The 27380-nt window shown below is 40.5% G+C and overlaps 1 protein-coding gene across 1 annotated transcript in view; it reads right to left on the reverse strand.

The window, feature by feature from the left end:
- The window catches only part of LOC143172234 (microtubule-associated serine/threonine-protein kinase 4-like), a 160706-nt gene that overhangs the window by 108231 nt on the left and 25095 nt on the right, over nucleotides 1-27380 (reverse strand). The window contains exons 3-5 of the mRNA XM_076361464.1: nucleotides 16725-16813; nucleotides 6286-6355; nucleotides 2995-3073 (exon numbers count right to left, since the gene is read on the reverse strand). Coding sequence (XP_076217579.1) covers nucleotides 2995-3073; nucleotides 6286-6355; nucleotides 16725-16813 — 238 coding nt within the window. The remainder of the gene's footprint in view (nucleotides 1-2994; nucleotides 3074-6285; nucleotides 6356-16724; nucleotides 16814-27380) is intronic.

Raw genomic sequence — 27380 nt, forward strand, 5'->3', positions numbered from 1 at the left:
CTTTAAAAAAAATTAGCTCTCCTGGCATTCTAGAATAGCTGCTTCAAAATTTACATAAGATTTAACATATTTTTAATATACACAGCCACAGTGCATCATGGCAAGACAAATTTGCCGGCAATATAAGCTAATGTAACCCCAAAGTCTCTTTCCTCATCTCTTTACCCTATTTCTCCATCCAAATAAGCTTCCAAGAATATAAGCTACTGGCAAAAATACACAACTGAGTATTCTCTCACTTTATCTTTTTGATAGGCTTGCTCTCCTAGAATATTCAAAATCATCTCAACTGCATCTTGTAACTGGCAAGATCTGATCCAACTTTGCTAGAATACGACACACCAAGAGTTTCTTTTCAATCGAATAATCTTAGCAGGAGATATTTTCATTTAATTTCAACTTTGTTGTGAGAACTGGTATATGTGGTACTTGCACCACTTCTAAACCCATGAACTTCCATTAAATTGATAATTCCATCAATCTCTTCACTTCCAATATAAAAAAAGTTAAGAAAAAACAGGCTAACAGGAAATGGTGTGCTGCACTCACCTGAGCATAACCATGATTACTACAGACCCTTCTGCCCCTGCTTTGAATTTCAGTTGCTTATAAAAGATTAAAGTTGTGCTCTATTGTGATGTGTAAAAACTGTTTCTGGTCTCCAGTTGATACACCTCTGGATTAATGTGAATCTTCTTTATCCGGCACTGAAAAGGGAGCGTTCTGTATGTACAATTAGGCTATTGTGTGTGAAGTGGTCTCTCATTGCCTCTAAGAATTTGTTAAAAAAAATGGAGGAGGAGGTTGCACAGTACTAGCTGTTTCAAATTCTGAAAAAGTACATGAAACCAATTAGATGGGCACACTTCCAGTTTTTATTTTCTGATTCACGTATATCATCCAGTGGGTAAAAAAAGAAAATGAAAAGCATCTCTACTAAGACGCAAAGAAATAGTGACTAGATTTAAAATTCAGAGGTTGTCCCAGTGCTTTTGCAGGGTTCATCAGCAGTAGAGGATTCTTAGCGGGAGGGGAAGAAATATATGGCATGAATTCTCCACTGCTGGTTTCTTCAACAAAATTCAAACTTATTTATTGGAAAACCAGGTTTCTTTCCACAAGTCAGAAAACGTTTGTTCAGTGCTAGGGAAAACATCTATTTTAATATTTATAAGATGTGGTCTATTCAGGAAATATCAAGGGAGAACTCAACAACAATCCATTACAGAAGTTAAGATATCCTTGTCCATAAATGACAGTGCTAAATTTTTTAATAAGAAATGAAAAAATTATGTAAAGCTGCTCCACATTCCAGCATGCATACAGTAGTTAGTAAACTTAAGTTGGAAAGAAGTAAATGAACTAGAATTACCATTTTAAAGTTGCAGATGTCAAAGAAAAAGCATATGACTATGGATTGAAAATTAAAACTGTGTTTTGATATGTTTCTGACACAGCTTTTCATTTCCTTTCTAGCATAAGCCTGTTTCTTATAACAATGATGGGGTTCCTATGGCAATTACTTATTATCTGACATAACCTCCTTTACGTCAATATATTTTAAGTGAAGAGCACAGCATATTTGATCTAGTTCCAACGAGAGGTGTACAAACATGCACTATGGAAAGTGGTTAGGGAATTAATGTGAAACCAAGCAATTTGCTTGACAAAAGCAAGATCTACATAGGAAGGAAAGCAGAGGTCAAAAATCAGTGCTACTGAGGAACAATTCTTAAGATACATGAAATCCCCCAACCTGGTTTGAAGTCAGCAAAAAAAAAAAAAAGAATTGACTTGACTTTCCAGAAGCCTTTGCGGACAAAAATAAAATAGAGTTGATCATAACATAAAATGGCCAAGTTTTATCAGTGTACAGGATGTGGAACTCAACTACTTCACAAGAGAAACAGAACACACCCAACGAAAGAGAAAGCTTACTTAAATTGTAAAAGAAACATTTTTAAAAAAAATCAGATACCAGGTGTCCAATGATACATATCATTCATAAAACAGTACTTTCGTTAATGATGCAACCCTAAAGGTACAAAACAAGGTTAAAGATACAAAACAATTTTTGAAGAGTCAGTTGGATCTACAAGGACCAAGCCCTTTACTGCAGAAGATGTAATTTAACTGTCAAAATGCCAACTGCTTGCTATTTCCAAAGCAGGCTTCCTCCGCAGATCTATCTCCCCAGTCTCTCAGGTGTGATTATCACAACAGATAACTTAGTTCCAGGTTGTAACACGACCCAGTACTTCCTCTCCAGTATAGAGGTGTGTGTGATGTGCAAAAGTACAGATTCATACTTCTTTCACTGCCTAGCTCCTAATTATTGAAGCAGGATCTCATGCACTGCCATGGTGTACGTCACAAGTCAGATGGTGCATGGCATGGCAGGGGGGGCTGATATGAGATCACACCAAAAGGATTGCTCTAACAGGCAAAAATTAACAATATAGACTATTATATTTATCCTATTATGCATCCCAAGGGATTCTTCTATTCTAATTATAGCCATCTAAAATGCTAAATAACTCACCTATTATCATGTACTAACATCTCACTATTGCCAAAGAAAAAGACAGGCAAATGCGTGATTCATCCCATCTTAAGACAGCAGTCTAGCCTAGGATGGATGAATCGTGTCAGAGTGGTTTCTCCTTCTTTTCGTTATCAAGGCAACCTCACTTAAGACTTGATACCTAACTACCATATGGTCAAATAAGGCAGTATGTCTCCCCTCCTACTGCCCGACAGATCAAAAGGGGGCAGTTAAACACTACTTCCCTGCCAGAAAATATCTCTAAGCAAAGCACACATTGCCTAAAGTTTTCTATTTCAGTGAAGTAAAGCAATTTTGTATCCTGTATTAATTCAAAGTCTATCAACAGTAACAAAACCTACATTGCCTTCTCCTAAGAGAAGTAAGCTAAATTTGAGAAGATACGGCATGTAATAGAAATCTATCAGTACAGCAAAGTGGATACTTACAGAAACAGTTGAGCTGGGTGTATTTGTACCATAGCCAGAAGAGGGGAGAGAAGCCAATGACCATCGGCGACCATCAGTCCTGTTGTGAAACTGAGGTTAGTCAAATGAACACTGCAGTATCTTAACACAGAAACATCTGTGAAAGTATTACTGTGTAAAACTGGATTCCAAAAGCATGATACAAACAGGGTTTTTAATAGAGTAAACTTTCACAGGGGACCACAATAAACAAACATTCAGCAAGGATGACTTAAGGCTTACAGATTTTTTTAGAGCGTTTTTCTAGTTAAAATCTATGAGATGAAACAACCAGAAAGTGAACGAACAGCTCCACAGAATTGGTCTCTCACTAATATGCATAGAAATGGAACACAGGGAGTCTTCACAACTCTCAGGTCCATCAGATGAAAATTAACGAGAAGCAAATTAAAAATTTGTGAACAAATGCAAACCACAATGCTCTGAACCACAGAATAACCACCATAGTCTGCTTGAAATAAAAGGGTAATGCTTTCATAAGTGACATCAGTACAGGATACCAGCAAACTAGCAGGCTAAAGTCAAATAACTGGAAAGAATGATTAGGTAAAAACTTAAACTTGCTAAGTGTTAGATATGTAGATCAGGAAAAACAATTTTTCAGCAAAAATCATGCTCACTCAGAATTAAAAAAAAAAAAAAAAAAATCGTAACCAAAACCAATTTCTGTTCTTCACCGCTTCAGGTGAGCTACACACAGACAACATGGAACTTGAACATTTAAAGTGACAAACCAAAAAACAACTATGGGAGCAGTATTTGGATTTTTGAGAAGGTAACATTTACCTGTCATTTTGGTGCCCATGACTGGAGTACAATTGTATCAAATATGTTAAAAAACAAAGCAAAATAATACATAAATAAATAACAAAACAGGACTAGTTTTTATTAACACACAATATGATAGTGGGAGAGAGGAGATAGGAGAATAGAAGCTGTTTTACAGCCAGTATAAAGATCATCTCTCAAGTCTGATCTGCACAAAAAATGTAATTCCATAAAGGAGAACTCAAGTCATGCCAAATCAGGAACCTTAAACCTCTTGATGCAACTTCCCTACCCTTCAAGCTAACTGTCTGAAAAAAACCCCCTTGGCTTCTCTCCATTCTAATGCCTTATTTCCTACTGCCATTTATCCATCCACAAGTCTCTGGGACTTTGAATACATAGAGTGTGAGAAAAGAGGTCAAGAACCATACCTGAAATGTTGCAAATTGCAAACTACAGTACATAATTAGTGTTAAAATATAAAGAGAACATCTGGTAGAGGGCTGACTATCAAAGACTGAACTCTGGAAAAAACTTCTTCCTTGCCATAATTTTGGTTTTAGTTCATTAATTCTCCTCCCCTTCCCCCAGGTATGTATGAGCTACCTCCAGATGAATGAACGATTCCAAAAAGAGTTTTTTCTTCATTTCGGCTCAGCTGCACAAGCTAAATATTTTCACAGTTGAAAGAACAAGAACTTGGAAGGTATTTAAACATGGGTGAGACCCATATATTCTGCAGCTGTGAGACAGAAAATACTTCCTTACTGAATAACTTATACTGAACAGGGTTCCCGTATCGCATAGCAATTCTCACACAGAAGTGCCATCGAAGACAGGGATGGGATATCACAGAAAGTATCTGTGAAGCAAAGGTGGGAGAATAGGAGGCATGCATAAGGGAAGAAGGGGAAAAAGGGTAGCAAGCCCCTACAGTATTTTTCCCTGGACTCTCATACACCGCTTGTCCCTGTACTACAGTGCAGTCCTACACACTTCCCAGCAGCTCTGGAAAGCAGGATCTGTTACCTACCCATGGGCTCGTAGACACTGGACTCGTACGTACCAGCAGAAGAGGCCTAAGCAGCTGCTACCAGAAGCGCAGGCTATTCCCCATGATGCTATTCCCCAGCATCATGCCCCACCAGATGTGGGCAGAGGAAGGTGACACTCCTGCTTGTTGCTGAGGGGCCATTGGGAAGGCTGCCTCCAGCCCAGCGCACCAGCTGGCAGCGCAGCAGAGGGCTGCCTTCCCACTGCAGCTCCCCTTCCTACCGCAGCTGTGTGGCATGGCCTGCAGCTGATGAGAAACTGCTATCCCAGGAAGCCCTCCTTTCCCACAGGAGGCCTCCAAACCACTTCCTTTGCTTTTCCCTCCCTTACACTTCCCCAGTTTTTTGGTATCCCCACTGACTGAGGGGGAGTGGATGGAAAAGGACTATCCATACACCTATAACGCCTCACCTCTGCTCCTTCAACCTGCTGCATCACACACACACAGTCCTTCCCTTCCTTTGTACCTTCATTAAATTTACAAAACATAACAGAAAAGGCATAAAGTCAGAAGTCTGAAAATTGCTGTCATTAACACACAGGCCGTTTTACTACCAAAATGCATCCTATCATAGGTTATAGGAAGACAACCATAACACACATACACATTTATGTAATAAATACAAGTTACATGCCTCACACTGTTTAATGACAAAGCAAGCCACAGCATTCCAATTTCATTTTTTGTGTATATACTCTTGGGTCAACATATAAACTCTGCCTACCCTCCCAGGATTAGAGTTAATGAACATATTATTTGAGGTAGGCTGACAAGGTGTTAAGTGATATGGAACCACAATGGCACAAATAGGCAGTCTCCCATGACATGCTATCAACTTCGGTTATGGTTCATTTAATAATTTACTTCACTTCAAATTCACTTTAGATCTTAAAAAAATTCTACTAGCATTAATTAATCCTCACAACACTCCTATGACAAAGCTGACTGTCTCAGTGGTACAGATAGTGAAACAGGTCAAGGTCAGGTACTGAAGGTATACTGACTGTATTGCTGCTGCCAGTAAAATCAAGCCCTGAACTCAGGACCTCTATAATAGGGCTCTTATAAGCTGTGCACTTCTTTTACATGGTTAAGAAAAAAAAAAAAAAAAAGAAAAAACTAGATGTAGCTTAAAATTTCCCACATTTCAGTGGATGAGACAATGTCTGAATTGGATCCATTACAATTAAGTCATTAACAAAAAAAAATTTTTTTTTTAACTTAAAAAGGTATGAATGCATTGTATCAATCATCCAGTACAATTTTGTTGCAACTGAGGTTTAAGAGAGTTTACGTAAAAGAGATAACACTTGTCATTCTAAGTGATAGACCTGACAGATATAGCTATGTATTTGCAATCATCTTTTAATATCTGGGTCCAACAACATTTCCTCTATGCAAAATGCATGCTGTGTACTACAACCTCTTACCTTCGTGTAAAAGAAAAGTGGGCTGAGGCACTGGGAGAGAAATTCCTAGGGCTATCTTGAGGACTGTTTCCTGGTGGTGGAGGGAAATACACAAATAAATAATTATTAGGGGGGGAAAAAAACCCCAACCAACCACCAAAAAAAACTCCAAACCATTCAGACATACTAATCCTAGCATTTCAAGGCAGGTTAGAAACTAATTTCAGAATTTCTTCTCTCACAGTCTCTGAGAAAACAAACTCTGAAATAGAATCTTATTTCAAGTGACATTTCATTTATATTTGATTTTTAGTTATTGGATTTTATAACTCATACAAAACCCTCTATTTAACCCTTTAATTTGAGAATTAAATTTGAGAATTATCAAATTAATTTGAGAATTAAAGTTTACAAAAACAGTATTTCAGCTTGAAAGAAATATATTTTGAATGGCAGAAACAAGGTATTTTTTCAAAATCACACAAATACTTGAAAGATAGAAAAATCACGATCAGAGCATGGATTTAGCCCTTACACAAAGTCTCTACAGCATTTCCAGAGGAGCTTTAGCGTGAATTTTTCATTGTTCAATTGTTTTTTTAGCTCCGAACCCCAAACAAGCAGGCAAAACATGCTGAATGATTTTTTTTTCTTTAGTTTGTTAGACCGAAGCATGAAAAGGCAACCACCCTCTGTGATGAGAAGCGACTGCACATTGTGAACAGGTTATAACTTGAGGGTCTGTTACTTCTTCATATTAAAGCACTCGACCTCCTGCTAACCAACATGAGTGCAGAAAGAATGCAGCTGCTGAGAGCTGCTCCTGCCACCTCTGCCCCTCAGCACCTATAACTAGAGGAAACACAGTATCTAAAGAAGAAATAAAGATAACTCCTGGAAAAAAGAAAGAAAACACCACAAAAGCTAAAAAGATTTTATTTAAAGTAGCACTGGCATACATCTAAAAATCAATCTTTCCTTAAATAAGGAACATTAATGTAAATTAATGTATCCTTATTAATGTAATGTATTTGTTGTAGTATTTTATTTTTGGACATAAATGAGACTGCAACATTAAGCAACAGATAAAAAAAGCTTCTATGTATTCAGTTAGAATCAACATTTAATTTTTGAGGAGAAAATTATTACCTATGTGTGAAAAGGCTAATACAACAGAGTGAGTCTTTTTAAAGACTTCAAGCGGCCTTGATTTCTACTCAAAGTTTTGAACTAACATTGCATTTTTTATAGTGATGTCCTTAACAGATCCCATTAATTCTATAACAGAAAGCGTTATCATGGAGTCATTAGGTAGCAAACACAGAGAACCCCCCTCCCTGCCTTTTTTTGGCCAGAAGCAGATGGCAAGATGCTTTTTGAGCTGTGCTTAAATCATGTCTTCGCAGCTGCTCTTCCCATGGCCCCGAGAGACAAGGATTCCACTCTTGCTGGCCAACACCCCTGACTCTTTTTTGTCCGTTTATCTATCATGGCTGAATTATGTCCCTCCAACATTCCCTCCTCCCCCTCAAGACCCCAGCTTCTTCAGTACTCTTCAGACACTTCTGAGGGCCTAGATAATTTCAAGGTGGCAAGGATTTTCTTTCCCTGAAGGGATTGGGGGGGGAGGAGCAAAAGGAATCTGAAGCCACACATGTGGCACAGATTTCAATCTTTATTTGAGGGCCAACACAATTTATTCTTGTCCTGCATGAACTGCAAACACCAAATTACTGAGAGCAACAGTTCATTTAATTTAACAGCTAACTGGATTTCTTTTGCTGCTACCAGAGCTTATTTAATAAAGATAAGCTAAAAAAAAAAAAATTTGTAACACTGTGCAGATAAAACATGGTTACAAACTTTAGCTACTGCACTAGAAAAAAATAGCTGTAATTGGGAGTGTGTCGGGGACTTGGATAAGAGGAAAAAAGACAAAGAAGCTACCTTAAACTCTGGCAGAAAAGCAGAGAATTTGGCTTAATGCAGTGGGACAAACAGCTTTTGACAGGAAATAATTTGACAAATCAAATTCCTTTCCACTGATAGCTATTTAAAAGTTATATATGGATATATACTTATTTAATACACATCAACGACATGCCTAACTGTCCATCAGTTAGTCAGAACATATGCTTAACCTTCACAAAGAAGCAAAAAACATGGTGAAAAGATGCAATAATTTTATAACTATTGCAGCAGATTCGAGGAGATGCAGCACTGCAAACTACCTCACTAGAAGCAACAAAGATCGCTTCCTTACAGATAAAACCTGAAGAAATCAAAGTCTTATTCAGGAAGAGCATCAGATCCTGTTATTAGGAAAATCAATTTGCAAGCACAGTTTCCAATAAGCAAATGAGCTTTTAAAATAATAAAACTGGTAAAGTTGTATACATAATACCTGGATACTAAATCCTGCAGGTTTATCTAGAAGTCTAAGAACTCGGACAAGCCTGGAAACAGAGAATGAAAATCCAAACCCCAAATGACTGGAGAAACAGCTAGTGCTATTAAGGGTTTAAGGTGTGGTGTTCCAGAAAAGCAAGATAGGTTAGAAGCAGAGTCCTATACGTGACCTTCATCCATCACGGCATTCATCCACCCATCTGCAAGTCAATACCTGAGAGACTTTCAAATAAAAACCAGTGCCAGTTAATTCTCTGTCCATATGTGCAGTGCTTGCTTATTAGTCAAATCCTGCTGTTCTTTGTGATCTGCTGGCTGTTGTATGTTTTAGTCCTAGGGTATCTCTATGCTGCTGAGATTACTGTTGATGTTTCTGACCTGGTAAAGTAAACCTGACTGGTGGTCAGGCATTAGGTAGGTAATTAACTCCAGCATCCTCTGGGAGAAGTAACACAATGAATAGGCAATCAACATACCAAAACAATACTCTACCTGATGACAATACACAGGGTGGCTCATTTTGCAAGCAGCTATTGTTAAGAAAACTATATCCAGAGTAAATTGTGATTGTTTTGTAAGTAGCTTCAAGAAGCCCTGTGTCTTTGCCACAGAGGGAAGATGTTTTAAATCTTTTAGAGAGGCATATGTTACAGTCACTGTATATTATTAATGTATTTTTAATAGCTGTCTACTTACAAAATAAAGAGTTTCTGATGCAATGACTTTCTGACTGAGGGAATAACAGTTAATGATAATTGTTATCCCAAATTCCTGATGGATCAAAAGACAGCTCCAGTTTGAAGTCTTGGTGTCATTATTTGATGGTCTTTTAAAATGAATCACAGTACATCAGCACCACAGCAATACAATATAACAATAGCAATACCATAAAACATATGTTCTTCTGTGTCAGTTTACTTGGTGGTGAACCCATGCTGTGAAGTGAACAACACACAAGAAACCATCAACAGTTACAGGTCTGACTTTCATACCATAACAAACCGTGCCAGTCAGCAGAACACAGTTGGGCAGCAGAATCGTTTCGAATACTTCTGTAGGTGCTTTCCACTGAGATCTGCTCAGAGGTGAGGAGCTCAAGCTATTTCAAGCTATGCTTCACACCAGCAAATGACTTTTCCCCAGTAACAGCAAGGAAGGCTTGCAAGCTCCTTAAATCTGTTTGCCAGGGGAGGCCTTCTCTACCCAGACTTTTTGCTAAATAGCTTTGTTATGGTTAGCAGCTGGCTTGTTTCAAGGAGATCTTTTACTCTCATCCTGGATGTTACTGAAATCTCCTGGCTTGCTCACTAGCGCTCACTTGCCTCCAGGAGACACCAGCATTAGACAGACATGCAGGGGTAGGAGAGCCGCATTTGTATTTTTTTTAATTTCTCCAAACTGGAATTAACATTGAAACCTAGGTCCAGAAGAAATGTGAACTTTATACTGATGAGACATAGCACAATTCCCACAGCCCAATGCACTAGGAGACAGTAGCAGCAACAAGAGAAAACCAGATGAACTACGCTTACAGTGAGCACAACAAGAACAGTGGGATCTTCACATGTTCTGACCACTACTTACTTAAAATACTGGCAGTGCTATGTTTTAATAGGACTTAATTTAAAAGTCAGTTGTATCTGCATGTACCTTACCACTTACTCTTTCCTCTCCAGTCCCTAAACTAGTAGAAGGTGCTCTGAAATTGCTAGAACAGTTTCACTTTACCCAAAAGCAGGACTAAATAAAAAGTTTGATTTTAGCAAAAAAGTTTCTATTTTTCTACATGTGACAACAATCAGAATAACTGAAATACTGCATTATTTTCCTTTCCCTAAATATCAATTTTCTTAAAAAAAAAAAGATTCAGAACCCTGCTTTAGCTTTCAGCATTCTCATATTTCACCATGAAAACACACTAAGGCTTCATTCATTTACAAACCGAGTCCTCCTTTCCCCAAAATCCAGTCAACACAGACCATAGCTAAAGCAAAATAGCACAGAAGCTGCATATGAGAGATTCTTCTTTGCTTCAAATAGATTGTAGTAAGCCAGTACTCATTATCACCTACCTCGGACAAAAACCACAGGATTAAAGTTAAAAATCCAGGGAAACTAACTCTAAAGTTGATGCACGCATGCAAATGCCTCCAGTGTGATTCAAAGCCTAACACAACTAAAATATACGGTGCAAACAGCTCTGTTCGTTAGTATACTTCAATGTAGCTAGCTAAAGTACGTCTATCAAATGAAATTATCTGATGCAAGCAACAAGTACTAATGTAGTGAGAACAGAATATTAGCAGTCAGCACTCTAACAGTGTCTGCCTAGAAAGGTCTAGGCAGACCTAGAAAATCCTAGAAAAAGGATTACAAGTGGAGGTAAGACCTCCTTGGCCTTAAATTTTGTTTTAGGCAATTTCATCGTGTAATCCCATTCATAAATTTATTGAATCCAACAGGAAAGGTCGTGTTTGTCACTGCCACACTTAGTGGACGATTCTTCAGGAACCCTCATGTTGTGGTATATATGGCCAGCATGTATTTCTCTTCCCATTCCATGAAGAAAACACCTCTGACTGATTTAGATGACAAACACAGGCTTTTCAGTCTTCCTTTTTGCTAAGCCAAGCAAGTAATAGTCTTTTATTCTTACACAAAAAGCTCTCACATTCTATCCTACTAGTCTTTCCCCACGTGATCCCATCTGAACACATATGGCCACAAAAGCACGCAGTATTCCAGATGAAATCTAACCAGGATGTTGTACAGTGGCATGAAATCTTCTCAGATTCAACTGAAAATGACTTCCTTTATACGTTTTCAGAGATTTGATTTTCAAAGCTACACTAGACTGGTCCTTGCAAACACCATCTGATCCAGAAAACAGTCATGTCCTTCCCTAAATTCCTTATAATAGATGAGTCCAGAGCTTACAGTAGACATTTCTGTTACTGGTCCTCCAACACAAAATGCTGCGTGTTGCTATGTAATTTTGTATTTTTTTATTCCAGTCTTCAAGATCATTCAGCCACCTCAACACAGTTTCCCAATGCTGATCCATAGCGGATGTCTTCCAACTTTACATCAGCTACAGTAATTTTATGCCAACGTCACTTATGAAAAGATTAAAAAGGTTTGGCCACAAAACCAAAACCCGAGGACTCTACTGATAACCTCTGCTCCCACTTTATAATATTTGTCGTTTTAGCACAACCCCCGTCCTCTCCCCTTTAAACAATTTCCTACTTATCTTGCAATTCTTGTCCTAGTACCTGTCATCTTAGTGGCACCACATGAAACATTTTACTAAAATACAGACAAGTAAGATTTACAGCATTGCTCCTAACAGCTAAATCTTGTTCCTACAGCAGATACAACAGCACCACTCGTGACTATTAATCATTAGGGGTTAGTAGCACCCACAGGAACAAGTTCCTGTGACTGCTGAGGTGGGGATACCTGAATGCCCTGACTTGCTGAGATTATAATTATTCACTTTGCAGGCTGGGTGGTGCAGATGACCTGCCTACACAGCAGCAGGCAGTCAGCTGGAAAAGCCCATTAGCAACCAGGGCACCAGATGTCCAAGCTGATGCTGCAACCCTTCCTTAACTCTATCCCTGCCGAAACCAGGACAGCTTCCCACAACTCTGAAAGTATCCACAGTTCATGCAAAAACTAAAAAGATCTTTCATCAGGTTTAACGGCTTCCAGCCCAGATACTAAAGGCAAAGGATGTCCAAACAACTAACCTAAGACAGTTACTAATAATGACGAAGGTTTGAACCCAAAGAAATTACACTGGTATAGATTTGTTTTCTATTTTCATAAGAAAGAGAAAGACTTTACATAGTGAAAGCTGAAATTATTCTTGAAATCTTTTATGATCTTTACAGGTATGCATAAGGCATAGTGGGAGACTTCAGCTGCAAACTAAAATCTGACTTTTCACCAACACAAATTAGCTCTGCAGCTAGCTTCAGGTCCTGCACAGAGGTAAAGGGCATCAAATGTATTTTATTAGTAATTAATGTATATAACAAAGATATATAATATCTGTTGTATACATCGTCTTTTTCCTATCCCCTTTTTAATCATCAGTCTCAGACCTTATACCTCTTTGTGTGCTATCAAGCCTTGGACTACTTACTGCTCTGATAACTCTTTACTATAGCCCATGAGCCTTCACTGTTCCTGTTGCTTACAAATGAACCTGTCCCCTCTTTGATGGGTGCTACTCGTGCACTATTTGCATCCTGCACAATGTATTTACTTCATCAGCGTGGTGCTATCTCACTTCCTCTCTCCCTCCTATCCTACCACATGAATCTGAGAATGACTGAGATGGTAAGTCTAACAATTAAAAAACTTTAAGTACTCAGTGTTTGTCCAATTCAGCTTGCATCTGTAAAGATTAATAACAGACTCCTGTGTAGGAACAATCCTCCTCCTTTTCAGAGCAAACAATGAAAATGGGAGGGGAAGAGGATAAAGTTAATTGAGATCTACATATGACTTTCTCATATGGGGCAATCATCATCCTAAACTTGGGCCACTGGTCCTCCTCAAAGAATGTCTATTTAAACTAGAGAACAGCCCGTGCCTTCAATTCAGTCCAAAACTGTGAGAAAAACAGGACTACAAGAAAGAGCGTGGGTGTAAAATGCACCTTGAAGAATTACAATTATGTTAAAGTTCTATTTTCTTCTGAAATACAGCAATACTGCTCACATTTGATCTCCATTTTGGATAACTCCAATCCAGATTGTTATGATTACCTAGTAGCAACCTGAGCTCTTCAAGGAGGCCTGAAGTAATGGCACATTGTTTCTGAAGGTGCAACCAGACCTCTAAATGATTGCTCTGCAGATACCGAAGATGAGCAAAGCCACAGATATTGGCATAAGCACTTGTGGTGGGTTGACCTTGGCTGGATGCCAGGTGCCCACCAAGCCGCTCTATCACTCCCCCTCCTCAGCTGGACAGAAAATACAAAGAAAGGCTCGTGGTTCGACATAACGACACAGAGATCACTCACCAATTACCGTCACAGGCAAAACAGACTTGAATCAGGGAAATTAATTTAATTTATTGCCAATCAAATCAGAGTAGGGTAATGAGAAATAAAACCAAATCTTAAAACACCTTCCCCCCACCCCTCCCTTCTTCCCAGGCTCAACTTCACTCCCGATTTTCTCTACCTCCTCCCCCCGAGCAGCACAGGGGGACAGGGAATGGGGGTTGCGTTCAGTTCATCACACATTATCTCTGCCGCTCCTTCCTCCTCACACTCTTCCCCTGCTCCAGCGTGGGGTCCCTCCCACAGGAGACAGTCCTCCACGAACTTCTCCAACGTGAGTCCTTCCCACGGGCTGCAGTTCTTCACAAATTGCTCCAGCATGGGTCCTTTCCACGGGGTACAGTCCTTCAGGAACAGACTGCTCCAGCGTGGGTCCCCCACGGGGTCACAAGTCCTGCCAGAAGACCTGCTCCAGCACAGTCTCTCCACGGGGTCACAGCCTCCTTCAGGGCACATCCACCTGCTCTGGCGTGGGGTCCTCCACGGGCTGCAGGTGGCTATCTGCTCCACCATGGACCTCCATGGGCTGCAGGGGGACAGCCTGCCTCACCATGGTCTTTACCACAGGCTGCAGGGGAATCTCTGCTCCGGCGCCTGGAGCACCTCCTCCCCCTCCTTCTTCACTAACCTTGGTGTCTGCAAGGTTGTTTCTCTCACATATTCTCACTCCTCTCTCTTCCAGCTGCTGTTGTGCAGCAGTTTTTTCCCCTTCTTAAATATGTCATCACAGAGGCGCTACCACCGTCGCTGATTGGCTCAGCTTTGGCCAGCGGTGGGTCCGTCTTGGAGCCAGCTGGAACTGGCTCTATTGGACATGGGGGAAGCTTCTGGCACCTTCTCACAAAGCCACCCCTGCAGCCCCCCTGCTACCAAAACCATGCCACGCAAACCCAATACAGTGCTAATGCAGTGCACTCTAAGAGAGCTCCACCTCGAGATTCATAACATGCCTTCACGCACCTTGCTTCAATTGACACAGAGAATGCATAGCACTTCTTTTGCTCTTGGAGATGTGAGATCTTGGGAAGAAAAAACACCACCACAGGTAGCTTAAACTAATGGTCCAAATAAAATTCATCTCAGGTATGGGATGCAAGCAAAGGTAACTATATATGTATTTTGCCTGTTCTCCTAACAAGCAATGAATTAACATAAAAGGGTACAGGTTGTTTGTGGATCCAAGGGTGTTCTCACAAGGGATGAAAATACTGACTTCAGATACCTCTGAGGCACCGAATTCCCAAGCAATGCAAACAATCTTAGTAGGACTATACAAGAAGGGCCCAGGATAACATTGAAGATTATCAAGATGATAATTAATAGAAATTGATCCTGGGTGGATTTTGAAGAGTCTGACAATCTTGATTCCCTTCAACTTGAATAGTCTATAATAAAGGGATAAGGACCTGCAATAACGACTAAGATAGGACAAATGTGAAGTCAAGAACCTAGTCCACTTAAATAAGAGCATGTAATAGAACTATTTTCAGTAAGGGCAACAGCAGGCTCTCCCCAGAGATGGCTGGAGTACCCTGACAGCAGGGAGTACAATAGCGGGTTTACAGTACCCTAAGAGAAACAGATCTAGCAAAGAAGCTTTGACAGTATGAAACCAGAAGCCAAAATGTTTTTTAGAAGGCGTGAGCAATCAGGGTCATGCATAATCTACCCATCTTTCCATTTGAATTACTCAAACCACAGCAGGTTATGTACTTCATTTTCCTGCTTCATGGAATCAGGAAGGTGCCCAACAAGGAACCTCTGGGCACTTCCTTTCCAAAACTGAAAGTGACTTCAGAGTATGTCCAGACCTTGAAAGTGACCTCAGAGATCTCACTTCCAGTCTCTCATCTTGAAGCAAATGTGATCGTTCTTAAAACTATGTCAGGAGATAGGCTGTGGCAGGGCAATCTAATGCTTACCTGACATATTAAGTCCAAGATCAATTAACATTCCAAGACATGAAAAGACAGTAGAATGTAATCTTGCAGCATATGGACAGAAATAATTTAATATCATAATTTCTGGCCTAGAATGCTGTAGAAGTATACATCGCTATGTCTAAGCATATTAAAACAAGTCCCAAGAGGGTGTCCTGGTTTCAGCAGGGATAGAGTTAATTTCCTTTCTAGTAGCTAGTACAATGCTGTGTTTTGGATTTAGGATGAGAACAATGTTGATAACACACTGATGTTTTAGTTGTTGCTAGGTAATGCTTACACTAGCCAAGGACTTTTTAGTTTCCCATGCTCTCCTGACTGAGAAGGGTGCAGGTGCACAAGAAGCTGGGAGGGGGGCACAGCCAAACTGGCCAAAGGGATATTCCATACCATGTGACGTCATGCTCAGTATATAAACTGGGGAAAGCTGGCTGGGGGGGCCGCTGCTCGGGAACTGGCTGGGCATCGGTCAGCGGGTGGTGAGCAATTGCATTGTGCATCACTTATTTTGTATATTCTTTTTATCATTATTATTATTATTTTCCCTTCCTTTTCTGTCCTATTAAACTGTCTTTATCTCAACCCACGAATTTTACCTTTTTTTCCCCCGATTCTCTCCCCCATCCCACTGGGGTCAGGGGGAGCGAGCAAACGGCTGTGTGGTGTTTAGCTGCCTGCCAGGTTAAACCACAACACGTGTTACAAGCTGTTTTATATCCTTTTCATGCTGAACTAGGCCCAGAGAGATAAGGAGGGGGGGAGAAAACGCATCAGAATCTGTCAGAATGCAAGGGGCGGAGGGGGGAAGCTACATGATCCATGTTAGGTATTTCTGGACTGCTTCTCACCATAACATAGGATTTATGGATCTAAACGTAACAGAAATTTGGATGGAATGATAAGCAACTTTTTGCTGTTACAAACAATGAAAGAAGAGTAGTAGGATAGAGAATTTGTCTGTTTTCCTTTCCTCATATAGAGATTTTAACAATTTAATAATAGCTGCAGTAGCACAGATATAAAATCACCTGTGTGAGCTGAGAGTGGTGAATGAGGCCGAGGCAGTGCTGGAGACTGGCCATTGCCCATCAAACTCTTCCTGTTGCTTGTTCTACAACTGCGGCAAAAGGAGAGGAAAGAAGACATTAGCATCAGAAATACAGCATGTACCACATATAGACATTTTGAGATTTTGCTACTTTGTTCCTTCACTTCCCAGTCTCCTATTAAAAATCAGATCTATTGTTTTTGTAGGACTTGTTCATGTCCAGGAAGTCTACGATCATACTGGATAATGGAAAAGACAGTAGTTTACAAAGAAAATGCACCATGGATGCTTTTCAGGCTTGCATGTTTGCCGTTCTGTGCAAAGACCAACATTCCCCTCTATAGTCATTTACAAAATGGTCTTCCCTGTCTGCAGCTTGTTTCTCTGCCATACACTTTTTATAATATATAAAAATATACAAGCTGTCCTGGTTTCGGCTGGGATAGAGTTCCAGACTCTAAGTTCCAACAGAAGCAGATTCAGATCATATTATAGACATCATAGATGTCTCTAAAGATAAATTTTATAACATTGTGGTCTCTATATAACAGCCAGAAAGCAAGACTAATTAGTCTTGATACGGTGTAAGTTGAATAAAACACAAAAGAAAGGATGGAGTTTAATAGCAGATTCAAAAGTAATCCAAAGTAATACTGAAAACAACGGGGGGGGAACCCCAAAGCAACAAAATAAACAAACAACCCCCCCAAAATAAACACCCCCCCCAAAATAAACAAAGGCAGAGAAAATGTTGAATATGAAAGCAGTAGAGAAGATATCTACAATATGCAAAAGAGGTCAAACACTAAGACCAGTCTCCCCTTGAAAAACATTTTGCAAAGCAGCAGTAGTGCCATTCCCAACTGTTTAATGAGTTAATGCAAAGTTCATTTGCATTAATTGCACAACGAATTGCCATATCACTTAATTATTATAATCAGTTAAACAAGGAGTTAACTCCTGAGTATATATTTACCATTACCACAGATCTATGTAAGAAAAGAAAGCACAAAATGATTGCAAGATTCACATTTAGAGCACAGGAAAAGTCAAACAAAACTTATTTAAGAGATACACTGCAATTTCTAAGCTGAGCAAACAGGGAAAACTTTGTAAACGTGAAATTATATACATATGTTTTTAGGAATCCGTCTAGATTAAGCTCAGTTTACTACAAGTATTTTTAATGTACTCAGCATTTAACCTACACAACTTGAGCAAATATTCCATATTTCATTAGACAATAATTTCAAAGTTGTATTGTTTCACCCCATCTCTAAATTTTGTCCAGCTGAAGAGTCATGTTCAATTCTTCCCTTATCTAAGAATGGTCCAAATTCTTCCTTTTGGCTTCATGCAATGTCATTGTATTTTTGGTAATTTTTTTTTCATATCATACTATGAACAAGCCTCACTATCTGCTACACTACTTTTTAAAAGCTTGATTAACTGTTCATTTGCAATTCTCCAATCCAAAACTGAATCCAATAGAAACTTCTAGTATTCATTAGACATTCGTTAAAGACACACAGATTGCATCTATCCATGATGATGTGATGATATCACTACAGCATCTGTGGTGCAGGCTGGGGTTGAGACACCCCCTTATGTGACTTCAAGCAGATTTGCACGGACAAAATTTGGGCTCTAAAGGATCGTCACAAGGTCAGGTTGGACAGGGCTCTGAGCAACCTGATCTAGTTGAAGATGTCCCTGCTCATTGCAGGGGGGTTGGACTAGACGACCTTTAAAGGTCCCTTCCAACCCAAACTATTCTATGATTCTATGATCACATCTGTCACAAGGAGGGCATACATTTTAAGCACCTAATCTCTGGATATGTTCTCAGCAAAAGAAATTTCAAAGGCAGTGGATGATTCTCCTTTTCTAACAAAAAAAACATGACTTTCAACAAATTCTAGACCCTGTGCACTCATCACTGATTTTGCTATGAAGATGATTCCAGATACAGGTATATCGGTATCATTTACCCTTAACTCCAGAAATTGAGAGTTTTATCACTTTTGCCAGAATTTCCTATATAAGTAAATGACTGCCTTGTAATTCCCTTTTACATTAAAATTCAAACTTCATATTCTTCAGGTGAAGTTAGTACAATCCTTTTTACAAATCATTATCAAAGATCTCTAATTCAAGTTGTTATGATTTTTTTTTTGTTATTTAAAAGAATTATTTCTGGGGACTAGGATGGCATTACCTTCAATATCAAGATCTTACATAATGAGAAAACTTTCCCCCAACTGCCATTTCAAAAAATCTTTGCTATTTACTCAGATGTGGCTGCAGCTGTATGAAGAATTTATCTTATAAACACACTGAAGTGAAATGTTCTATTGAGAAACAGAAAATAAAAAAAAAAATATGAAGTCTCCTCTATTTGTCTTACTAGTAAGATAAGATGTAAATCACTGCATGAAAGGACCAATCTATCCTGGAGCTCTTGCTATAGCTTTGTTTTTTCAGTTCTGTTTCACAAAGATTTTGAAACAATGTTACCCATCCTGTATAACCCGTGAAACACAACTCCTCCCCCAGAATAATACTATTATAGAAGAAGCTCTTTGTAGGTGAAAAAAATCTCCAGGGAACCTTGAAAGATGATCTAAGCTGCTAGAACACCGCAAATGGGAAGCAGGGTCCCACTAAGGAGGTAGCAAAGCATTACTAACCGAACTGTATTTAGCCTTGAAACAGCAGTCTTCTGTATACAAAAGAATCTCAGAAGTTAAAGCCATTCTGCAGACAAAATCATTTTCCCTAGATCTCTATACACGTCAAGTAACTTCCCCCTTCTATTGTCTTCATAAAACTATTCTCCCATTCAAATCTGACAAGATAAACCAAGCCTTGAAAGAAAGCCTCTTTGTCTGCGGGAAAGTTATAGCAGCACAGGAATAGTCTACAGGGATTGTAACTTAGGAAAATATAAACCTTGGTAAACCACAGAGCGCTACACCCTCAAAATGCAATTCTCTAAGCCTTGCATTTCATGTTATGATCAGGTTACATGGCACAGAGACGAGACCAGCAAGCCAGGCAGCAGATACGACGCAGGGTTTAGAGCACTGAAAAAACAGAGAAAGAAAAAAATTTTTTCCAAGGATAACAAAAGAATAGGAGAGAAAGAAAAAAAAAAATTCAGTCACGTTCAACAATAATAAACAAACTTTGGGGTGCACACAAAACTTAAACAGAATAGAAAGTTTACATTTTTTGCCCTTTGTCGTCTTCTCTGTCCCAAGAGCTGTCGGGGAGCTCTTCCTGGGACTCAGGAAAAAAAGGAGAGATTACCACTTGTGGAAGAAGGGGCAGGCGACTCAAGAAGAGTACAGGGATCTCGTTAGGTCATGCAGAGAGGAAATGAGAAAGGCAAAAGCCCAGCTAGAACGCAATCTGGCCGCTGTCGTTAGAGACAACAAAAAATGTTTTTACAAATATATTAATGACAAGAAGAGAGCCAAGGAGAATCTCCATCCTTTATTGGATGCGGGGGGGAACATTGTCACTGAGGATGAGGAAAAGGCTGAGGTACTCAATGCCTTCTTTGCCTCAGTCTTTAACAGGCAGACCAGTTATCCTCAGGGTATTCAGCCCCCTGAGCTGGAAGACAGGGACAGTGAGCAGGATGAACCCCCCATAACCCAAGAGGAAGCAGTTAACGACCTGCTACGCCACCTGGACACTCACAAGTCTATGGGGCCAGATGGGATCCACCCGAGAGTGCTGAGGGAGCTGGCGGAGGTGCTCGCCAAGCCACTCCCCATCATTTATCAGCAGTCCTGGTTAACGGGGGAGGTCCCAGATGACTGGAGGCTTGCCAATGTGTCGCCCATCTACAAGAAGGGCCAGAAGGAGGATCCGGGGAACTACAGGCCTGTCAGCCTGACCTCGGTGCTGGGGAAGATTATGGAGCGGCTCATCTTGAGGGCGCTCACAAGGCATGAGCGGGACAACCAGGGGATCAGGCCCAGCCAGCACGGCTTCATGAGAGGCAGGTCCTGCCAGACCAACCTGATGTCCTTCTATGACCAGGTGACCCGCCTAGTGGATGAGGGAAAGGCTGTGGATGTGGTCTACCTGGACTTCAGTAAGGCCTTTGACACCGTCTCCCACAGCATTCTCCTAGAGAAGCTGGCGGCTCACGGCTTAGACAGGTGAACTCTGCGCTGGGTCAAAAACTGGCTGGACGGCCGGGCCCAGAGAGTTGTGGTGAATGGAGTGAAATCCAGTTGGCGGCCGGTCATGAGCGGCGTTCCCCAGGGCTCAGTTTTGGGGCCGGTCTTGTTCAATATCTTTATCAATGATCGGGATGAGGGGATCGAGTGCACCCTCAGTAAGTTTGCAGACGACACCAAGTTGGGCGGGAGTGTTGATCTGCTCGAGGGTAGGAAGGCTCTGCAGAGGGACCTGGACAGGCTGGATCGATGGGCCCAGACCAATTGTATGAGGTTCAACAAGGCCAAGTGCCGGGTCCTGCACTTCGGCCACAACAACCCCATGCAGCACTACAGGCTTGGGGAAGAGTGGCTGGAAAGCTGCCTGTCGGAAAAGGACCTGGGGGTGTTGGTTGACAGCCGACTGAACATGAGCCAGCAGTGTGCCCAGGCGGCCAAGAAGGCCAATGGCATCCTGGCCTGTATCAGAAATAGTGTGGCCAGCAGGACTAGGGAAGTGATCGTGCCCCTGTACTCGGCCCTGGTGAGGCCGCCCCTCGAATACTGTGTTCAGTTTTGGGCCCCTCACTACAAGAAGGACGTTGAGGTGCTGGAGCGTGTCCAGAGAAGGGCAACGAGGCTGGTGAGGGGTCTGGAGAACAAGTCTTCTGAGGAGTGGCTGAGGGAACTGGGGTTGTTTAGCCTGGAGAAAAGGAGGCTCAGGGGAGACCTCATCGCTCTCTACAACTACCTGAAAGGAGGTTGTAGTGAGGTGGGTGTCGGTCTCTTCTCCCAAGTAACTAGCGATAGGACGAGAGGAAATGGCCTCAAGTTGCGCCAGGGGAGGTTTAGATTGGACGTGAGGAAAAATTTCTTTACTGAAAGAGTGGTTAAACATTGGAACAGGCTGCCCAGGGAAGTGGTTGAGTCCCCATCCCTGGAGGTATTTAAAAGACGAGTAGATGAGGCACTTAGGGACATGGTTTAGTGGGTGGTGGTGTTGGGTCGATGGTTGGACTCGATGATCTTAGAGGTTCTTTTCCAACCTCAATGATTCTATGATTCTAAAGAAGATTCTCCCTGGACTTTAGTCTGTTGCCCACAACTTGGATCAATGACAGTCTTGGATCACTACCTATCTGGAAGTAGCTTACATTACACCGTATCAGCAGTGCCCTGGACTACTGGCACTATTCCTTATCTTGGAATCCAATTCATGATTTCCTATTTGGTTTCCAAATCCCTCACAGACAGGTTCTGCTTTACCTCCTGCTCTCCGCCACTGACACTCCTGCACACTCACACCTCTCCTCCCTATCCTGACTTCTCACTACATCTCACTGCTGGGGAATTCCTCCTTCATCCCAGCTCTGATATCAGGCCCAACATGCTAACCTCTGAGTCACTTCCCCAGCTGTTACATATGATCAACACTTCCCATGAGAAGTACTCATGGTAAAACAAATAGAGACACTACATAAAAAGTGCTTTGTGCTGAACCGTGTTAATCTCAAAGCAAGGGTGAACTACAGCTGCTGAAAGATGCGATCCAGTTGCATGAAGCTTGATTACCTTGCTCCTTAAATAGCCACAATTCTTCCTGTATCAGGCAAAAGCCGTTTGGGCAGAGATGATGGGAACTGCTAGATCGAAACCAGCAAAGCACAAGACAAAAGTACTAGTGTGGCCATTAAAATAGAGATACACTCCACAAGCTCTTCGAAACACTAAGCAGAATAAAAAGTTGTAGCAGAAATGCAGTTCTTTTAGTCATATAACTCAGGACAGGTAGTACTCCATCCAGAGCTGAAATATTAAATGCAGGTTTCCTGATAGAGTAATCAAGAAATTGCAAAAATAGTGAGGTATGCACTTAAAAGGAAGCTTCTTCCTCAGAACGAGGGCTAATATGAGAGCAAGTTACTGGCAGTAAAGGTTAATTGCTTTTTTCCCCCAAAAAAAAGTAGGGAAAGAAGGCTATCTTGACAGAGATTACCACTTGCCATGTTTTTCATGGGAAATTTGGCATCTGCTTTAATCATTTATAATGATTTCATTTCAACATCCTTAATTATTAATATTTACACTTGTAATGAAGATGGATTTGGACTGTAAGCTATTATGACAGTTCACCACTTTTCACGGGCTATGCTGAGCACTGCACTACTCCGCAACACAGCTTCTTAATTTTGGTATCAGTGTAATACAGTGGTTTAGCTAAAGATACAGATTAAAAGGGGACTCCCTATTTTAAGAGAGACTGCAAACAAAATGTTGTATTTGCTAATACAAGTGCAGAGAAATTAAGCTATTGCCGTACCCAGAATGCAAAGCCTGACCACGTAGACACAAGAGAGATTAATAATGCAAGACCAGTGCTACTGTAAAGGCTCTAGGGATAGTAAAAGGTGGTTACAATTTCTCTGGTGTTAAAATTGCATAGCTGAAAACTACCTCAGGAGGAACATGCTGTCCCTAGCAAGGCTTGAGATGTGGCCACTTTGTTTATACAGGAAAGTTTAATTTAAGTTATATTTCAGTTATATTTAACTTGTTATGAAGCTAGCTAACCTATGACTACAGTTATTATCTTCATGAACAGCAACACTGTCTGCCAGGCTATAACACAGACACTGTCACAGATGGTGCTTGCCACAGGCTCTGTCCCCAGTTTGGGAGCTAGGCTGGTGCCCCGTGGCAGCTGCTGCTGCTCTCAACACCAAGAAGTCAGACTCAGGCAAGGAGGTAGCTGGGGGATCTCCTCCTCGCTCTTCCACCCTCAGCTGAAGTTAAGGTATAGAGCAAGAGCCTTTTCCACGCTTACACTGAACAGAACAGCCCATCTACTGGCAACTTTTACCCAGTTTGGCCCTTAAAAAAAAAAAAAACCAAAAAAACCCCAACAAAACAAACAAACCAAACCAACAAACAAACAGGTCCTGTTCCAGCCATATTTCTTTTGAACAACATCCATCCAGACTCGAGGACTAACCACAGCCAATTCCCCAGGCTGTTTCAGTACTGCAAGGGAGCCAAGCTCATACCCTGAGCTTTCTGTAACTCCAGTTAAACTGAAGCCAGCATAGTCCAGAATTAAGATAAAACATGGGAGTGTCTCCAAACTACAGATGGAAGGCCTGCTTATCCAGATACTAACCACAGTGAAACCCTGTCCACCTTCTCCCCAGCTTTCTTATTCTGTTTTCCACTTAGACCTACCACCTCTTGGCTTTCTTTGCTTTTTCCTTGCTGGTGGCTGTTCCCAACAACCATAGCTCTGAACACCACTGTTCATAACTCACCATATTTCAGGGAATTGGTGGGCCAGGATGATGAGCCAGACAAATCTCCTCATAGCGTTGAAAGCATTTCCCAAAGAGCACAGAGAGTAGCTTTAGGGAGTGCTTCTCTTGGCCAAAAGAGTGTGTATCGTATCAATACTCGATAAAGTCTCAAAGGGTTAAAGTTTGCCACGGTGTGAAATTATCACATGGTTATACATACAGCCAGCCTAGAAATTCCGATGCCTCAGTAGATGTCTAGGACACACCTCAGAAACAACTGGTCCATTTCCAGTTGGGGGAAGGAAAGAGGAAAGGGGGGGAAGAAATGATTTTGTCTGCTCTGCTTCTTGCTACAGAAGTTTTGCTTCACCTGCCTTTCAACCTCCTCAATTTGTTTGTATCTTTCAAAATAATTTATGTTGCCAAGGCTACTTTCACATAAAAAGGACCAGAGGCTTATTAAAACAAAAGTCTACACAGTACCCTTTATTATTTAAAAAAGGTAAGGGTAAAAAATCTTGAAGAAGTGCAGCTAAATAATCAAATCATAAAATTCAAGGGTAGGAAATTGGGAGCTGCCTGAAGTATAGAGGTTTTACACGGTTTCACTTTCAAACCCAGTAATTCTCTTCTGGTTTAATCCCTAAAATAGTTTATATTTATACCTGACTCCTTTCTCATATAATTAAATACTAACAATTCATTTTTACTCGAAAGAGTAGTGAGTCCAGACAGGACTGCTTCTTTCCTCCCTTGCTAAATGTGAGAGCTCTCACCCTCCCAAAACTTTGGGGGAGCATATGATGATTAAATGTGTCGTCTTTAAATCGTAAGCAAATGCTACCAATGGGAAAAGACTCAATAAGAGAACGGGTGAGACAATGCCAGAGCAATGCACTTGACTGAAGAAAAAATACATTCCCAGAGCGAACCTACTAGGAACATAAGAGCCTGAATTTTCTTATTCCTACTTGGGCAGGATACTAAAGAAGCTAGAAGACACTTTTTCAATGTTTATTTTCTGACTGAAAAGTAAAATACTTACAGACTAACTGCTAAATAACTTACTCTCCCTTGCTAGAAAGAATCTAAGACGTTAAGAAAGTTGCTAAAAACTTCTACAAGCCATCTATGTCTTAATTTTCTTATTTTTAAATTAGAATTGTGCAAATTATACCTTGTATTGGATCTTACAAAATTTTGATTATTACTAGCTCATTTTTGATGCTTATTCCTGGGAGACTTCTGCCTTTTTTGGAGTCATGATTCTTCTGAAACTGGTAGACTTAACTTTTTAGTTAATTCACACCAAAAAGATAAAGATTACAGCTCATCTGTAAACAATCACACGCAAAAAGCAAGCCATGTACATGTGTATGCGTGTGTGTATATAATTTTAACCTTCTGGCAGAAGATGGTCCACAACAAGAGAATGCAAGTGCAGAAAAAGTAAAAGAACACTGAATTAAATTTTTGAAAAATGTTATATGAGCCTCATTTCATTATTCAGTACTTCAAAGCAACTTTTTCACAGCACTGTACAACCAGGATTAAACAGAAGAGCAAAATACAGTTTAATAGGACAAAAAACTGAAAGAAATGACATGCCATTAAAATAAAAGTCTGTAAACTCATTCATAGGAAAAAAAAATTAAAACCCCTTCCCTTTATCTTCTCTCATAAATATCCTGACCTCACCTTCTTGTCTCAAAAATGAGCTTATGTGAATTACTAAACTATTTTTTGTTTCAAATTGCATTACTTGGAGGATGATCCTTGCCTTAGACATAAAAGATGTGTATATGATTTTTAACGCAAACATTTTTGGAAGGTAAGACACTAGCCCAGCTCTCAAATGCCATTGTTCTGTTTGGAGACACTTAGTTGTTGACAACCCCACCATGACTGGCAGAGATCGCAGTCAGCATGTTAGAAAAAGCCCGTCATCTCTCCTGTAAAAGGTGCCATAAGCATACTGGGCACACTGTATTTCCAGTTTTTTGGAGGAAGCAGATGCACTCGTCCACAATTCTAGCCAAGTTACCCCAGACCTTGCAGGACCCCTCCACCCCCCCAATGCACTCCCCTCTCAACTTCTGGGACCACACGATCCTTTAAAAAACAGCTGGAATCATGGTAAAATAGTACAGCTACATGAGCTACCGTCTTAAGCAACTTAATTCAGCAGAAAGTTTCTGAAAGTAGCTTCCAAAACAACAACAAAAAACAGACCTCCTTTTGCTGCAGCCCAGGGGGAAGGAGGGAGAGAAAAAAAAAAAAAGAAAAAAAAGAATAGAGAAAAGCATTCTAGGATGTTAGTCTCCAGCAGACACACACTCTCCCAGTAAGAGCGGAAGTTCCTGAGCAGTGCCATTAGTTAACCTCTTGAGAACCAGAAGGGAGGATAGACATCCACAGATTGGAAAGCACTGCAACGATGAAGCACAGTTGCCTACTGAGCATCTGCAACATGAGGGAAATGAGCTTCATCCCTTCTATGGCACTTTGGCATTAACTGTAGTGGTTTATCCCTCCCTCTCCTTTTCTTTTATACATCTGAGAATTGCCAAAAATTTGCAATAAATGCCTAATTTTAAACTAAGCAATATGAGATAAGTTTGCACCCTTTCCTTTAAAGGAATTAATGCAAAAAACAGGAAAATGGTGCTGTTCCTTTTTATAACTGAACTTTTTAAAAAAGCAAGAGGCAACATTATATAACTAAAGTATCACACTTCCATACAATAAACATTTTGCAATTAATATTCTGTACTGTCTTTTGCTTGGGCATAAGTATTCAGTAGTGCTTAAGCAGTTAATACACTGGAACTAAAGAAATAAAGAAAACACTTAAAAAAAATAATTTTCAGATAAAATGTGTGTTTGAAAACCATGCCTTTTACTGGTTAGGAGCCTGAATATGAATATTTAAGTGTGAGGCATTCAACCTGAATGCTATGGCTGTTCCCATGAGACCTCTGGTGGCACCATCAGTTCGCAACATTTGAGCGAGTACGCATTGACTGCAGTTCAGAAGTTAAGTTTGCAAACAAAAGACCCTCTCTCTTTACTGAGACCCACGTTCTCATTCCCTCACACTGTGAGCTGAACAAAAGTTTTTTAATTAAATCATAATTAAGCATCTAGAAGCATTATTTTCCCGGGGGTGGGGGGGTG

This window comes from Aptenodytes patagonicus, chromosome W (genome assembly GCF_965638725.1).
Source record: "Aptenodytes patagonicus chromosome W, bAptPat1.pri.cur, whole genome shotgun sequence".
NCBI lineage: Eukaryota > Metazoa > Chordata > Aves > Sphenisciformes > Spheniscidae > Aptenodytes > Aptenodytes patagonicus.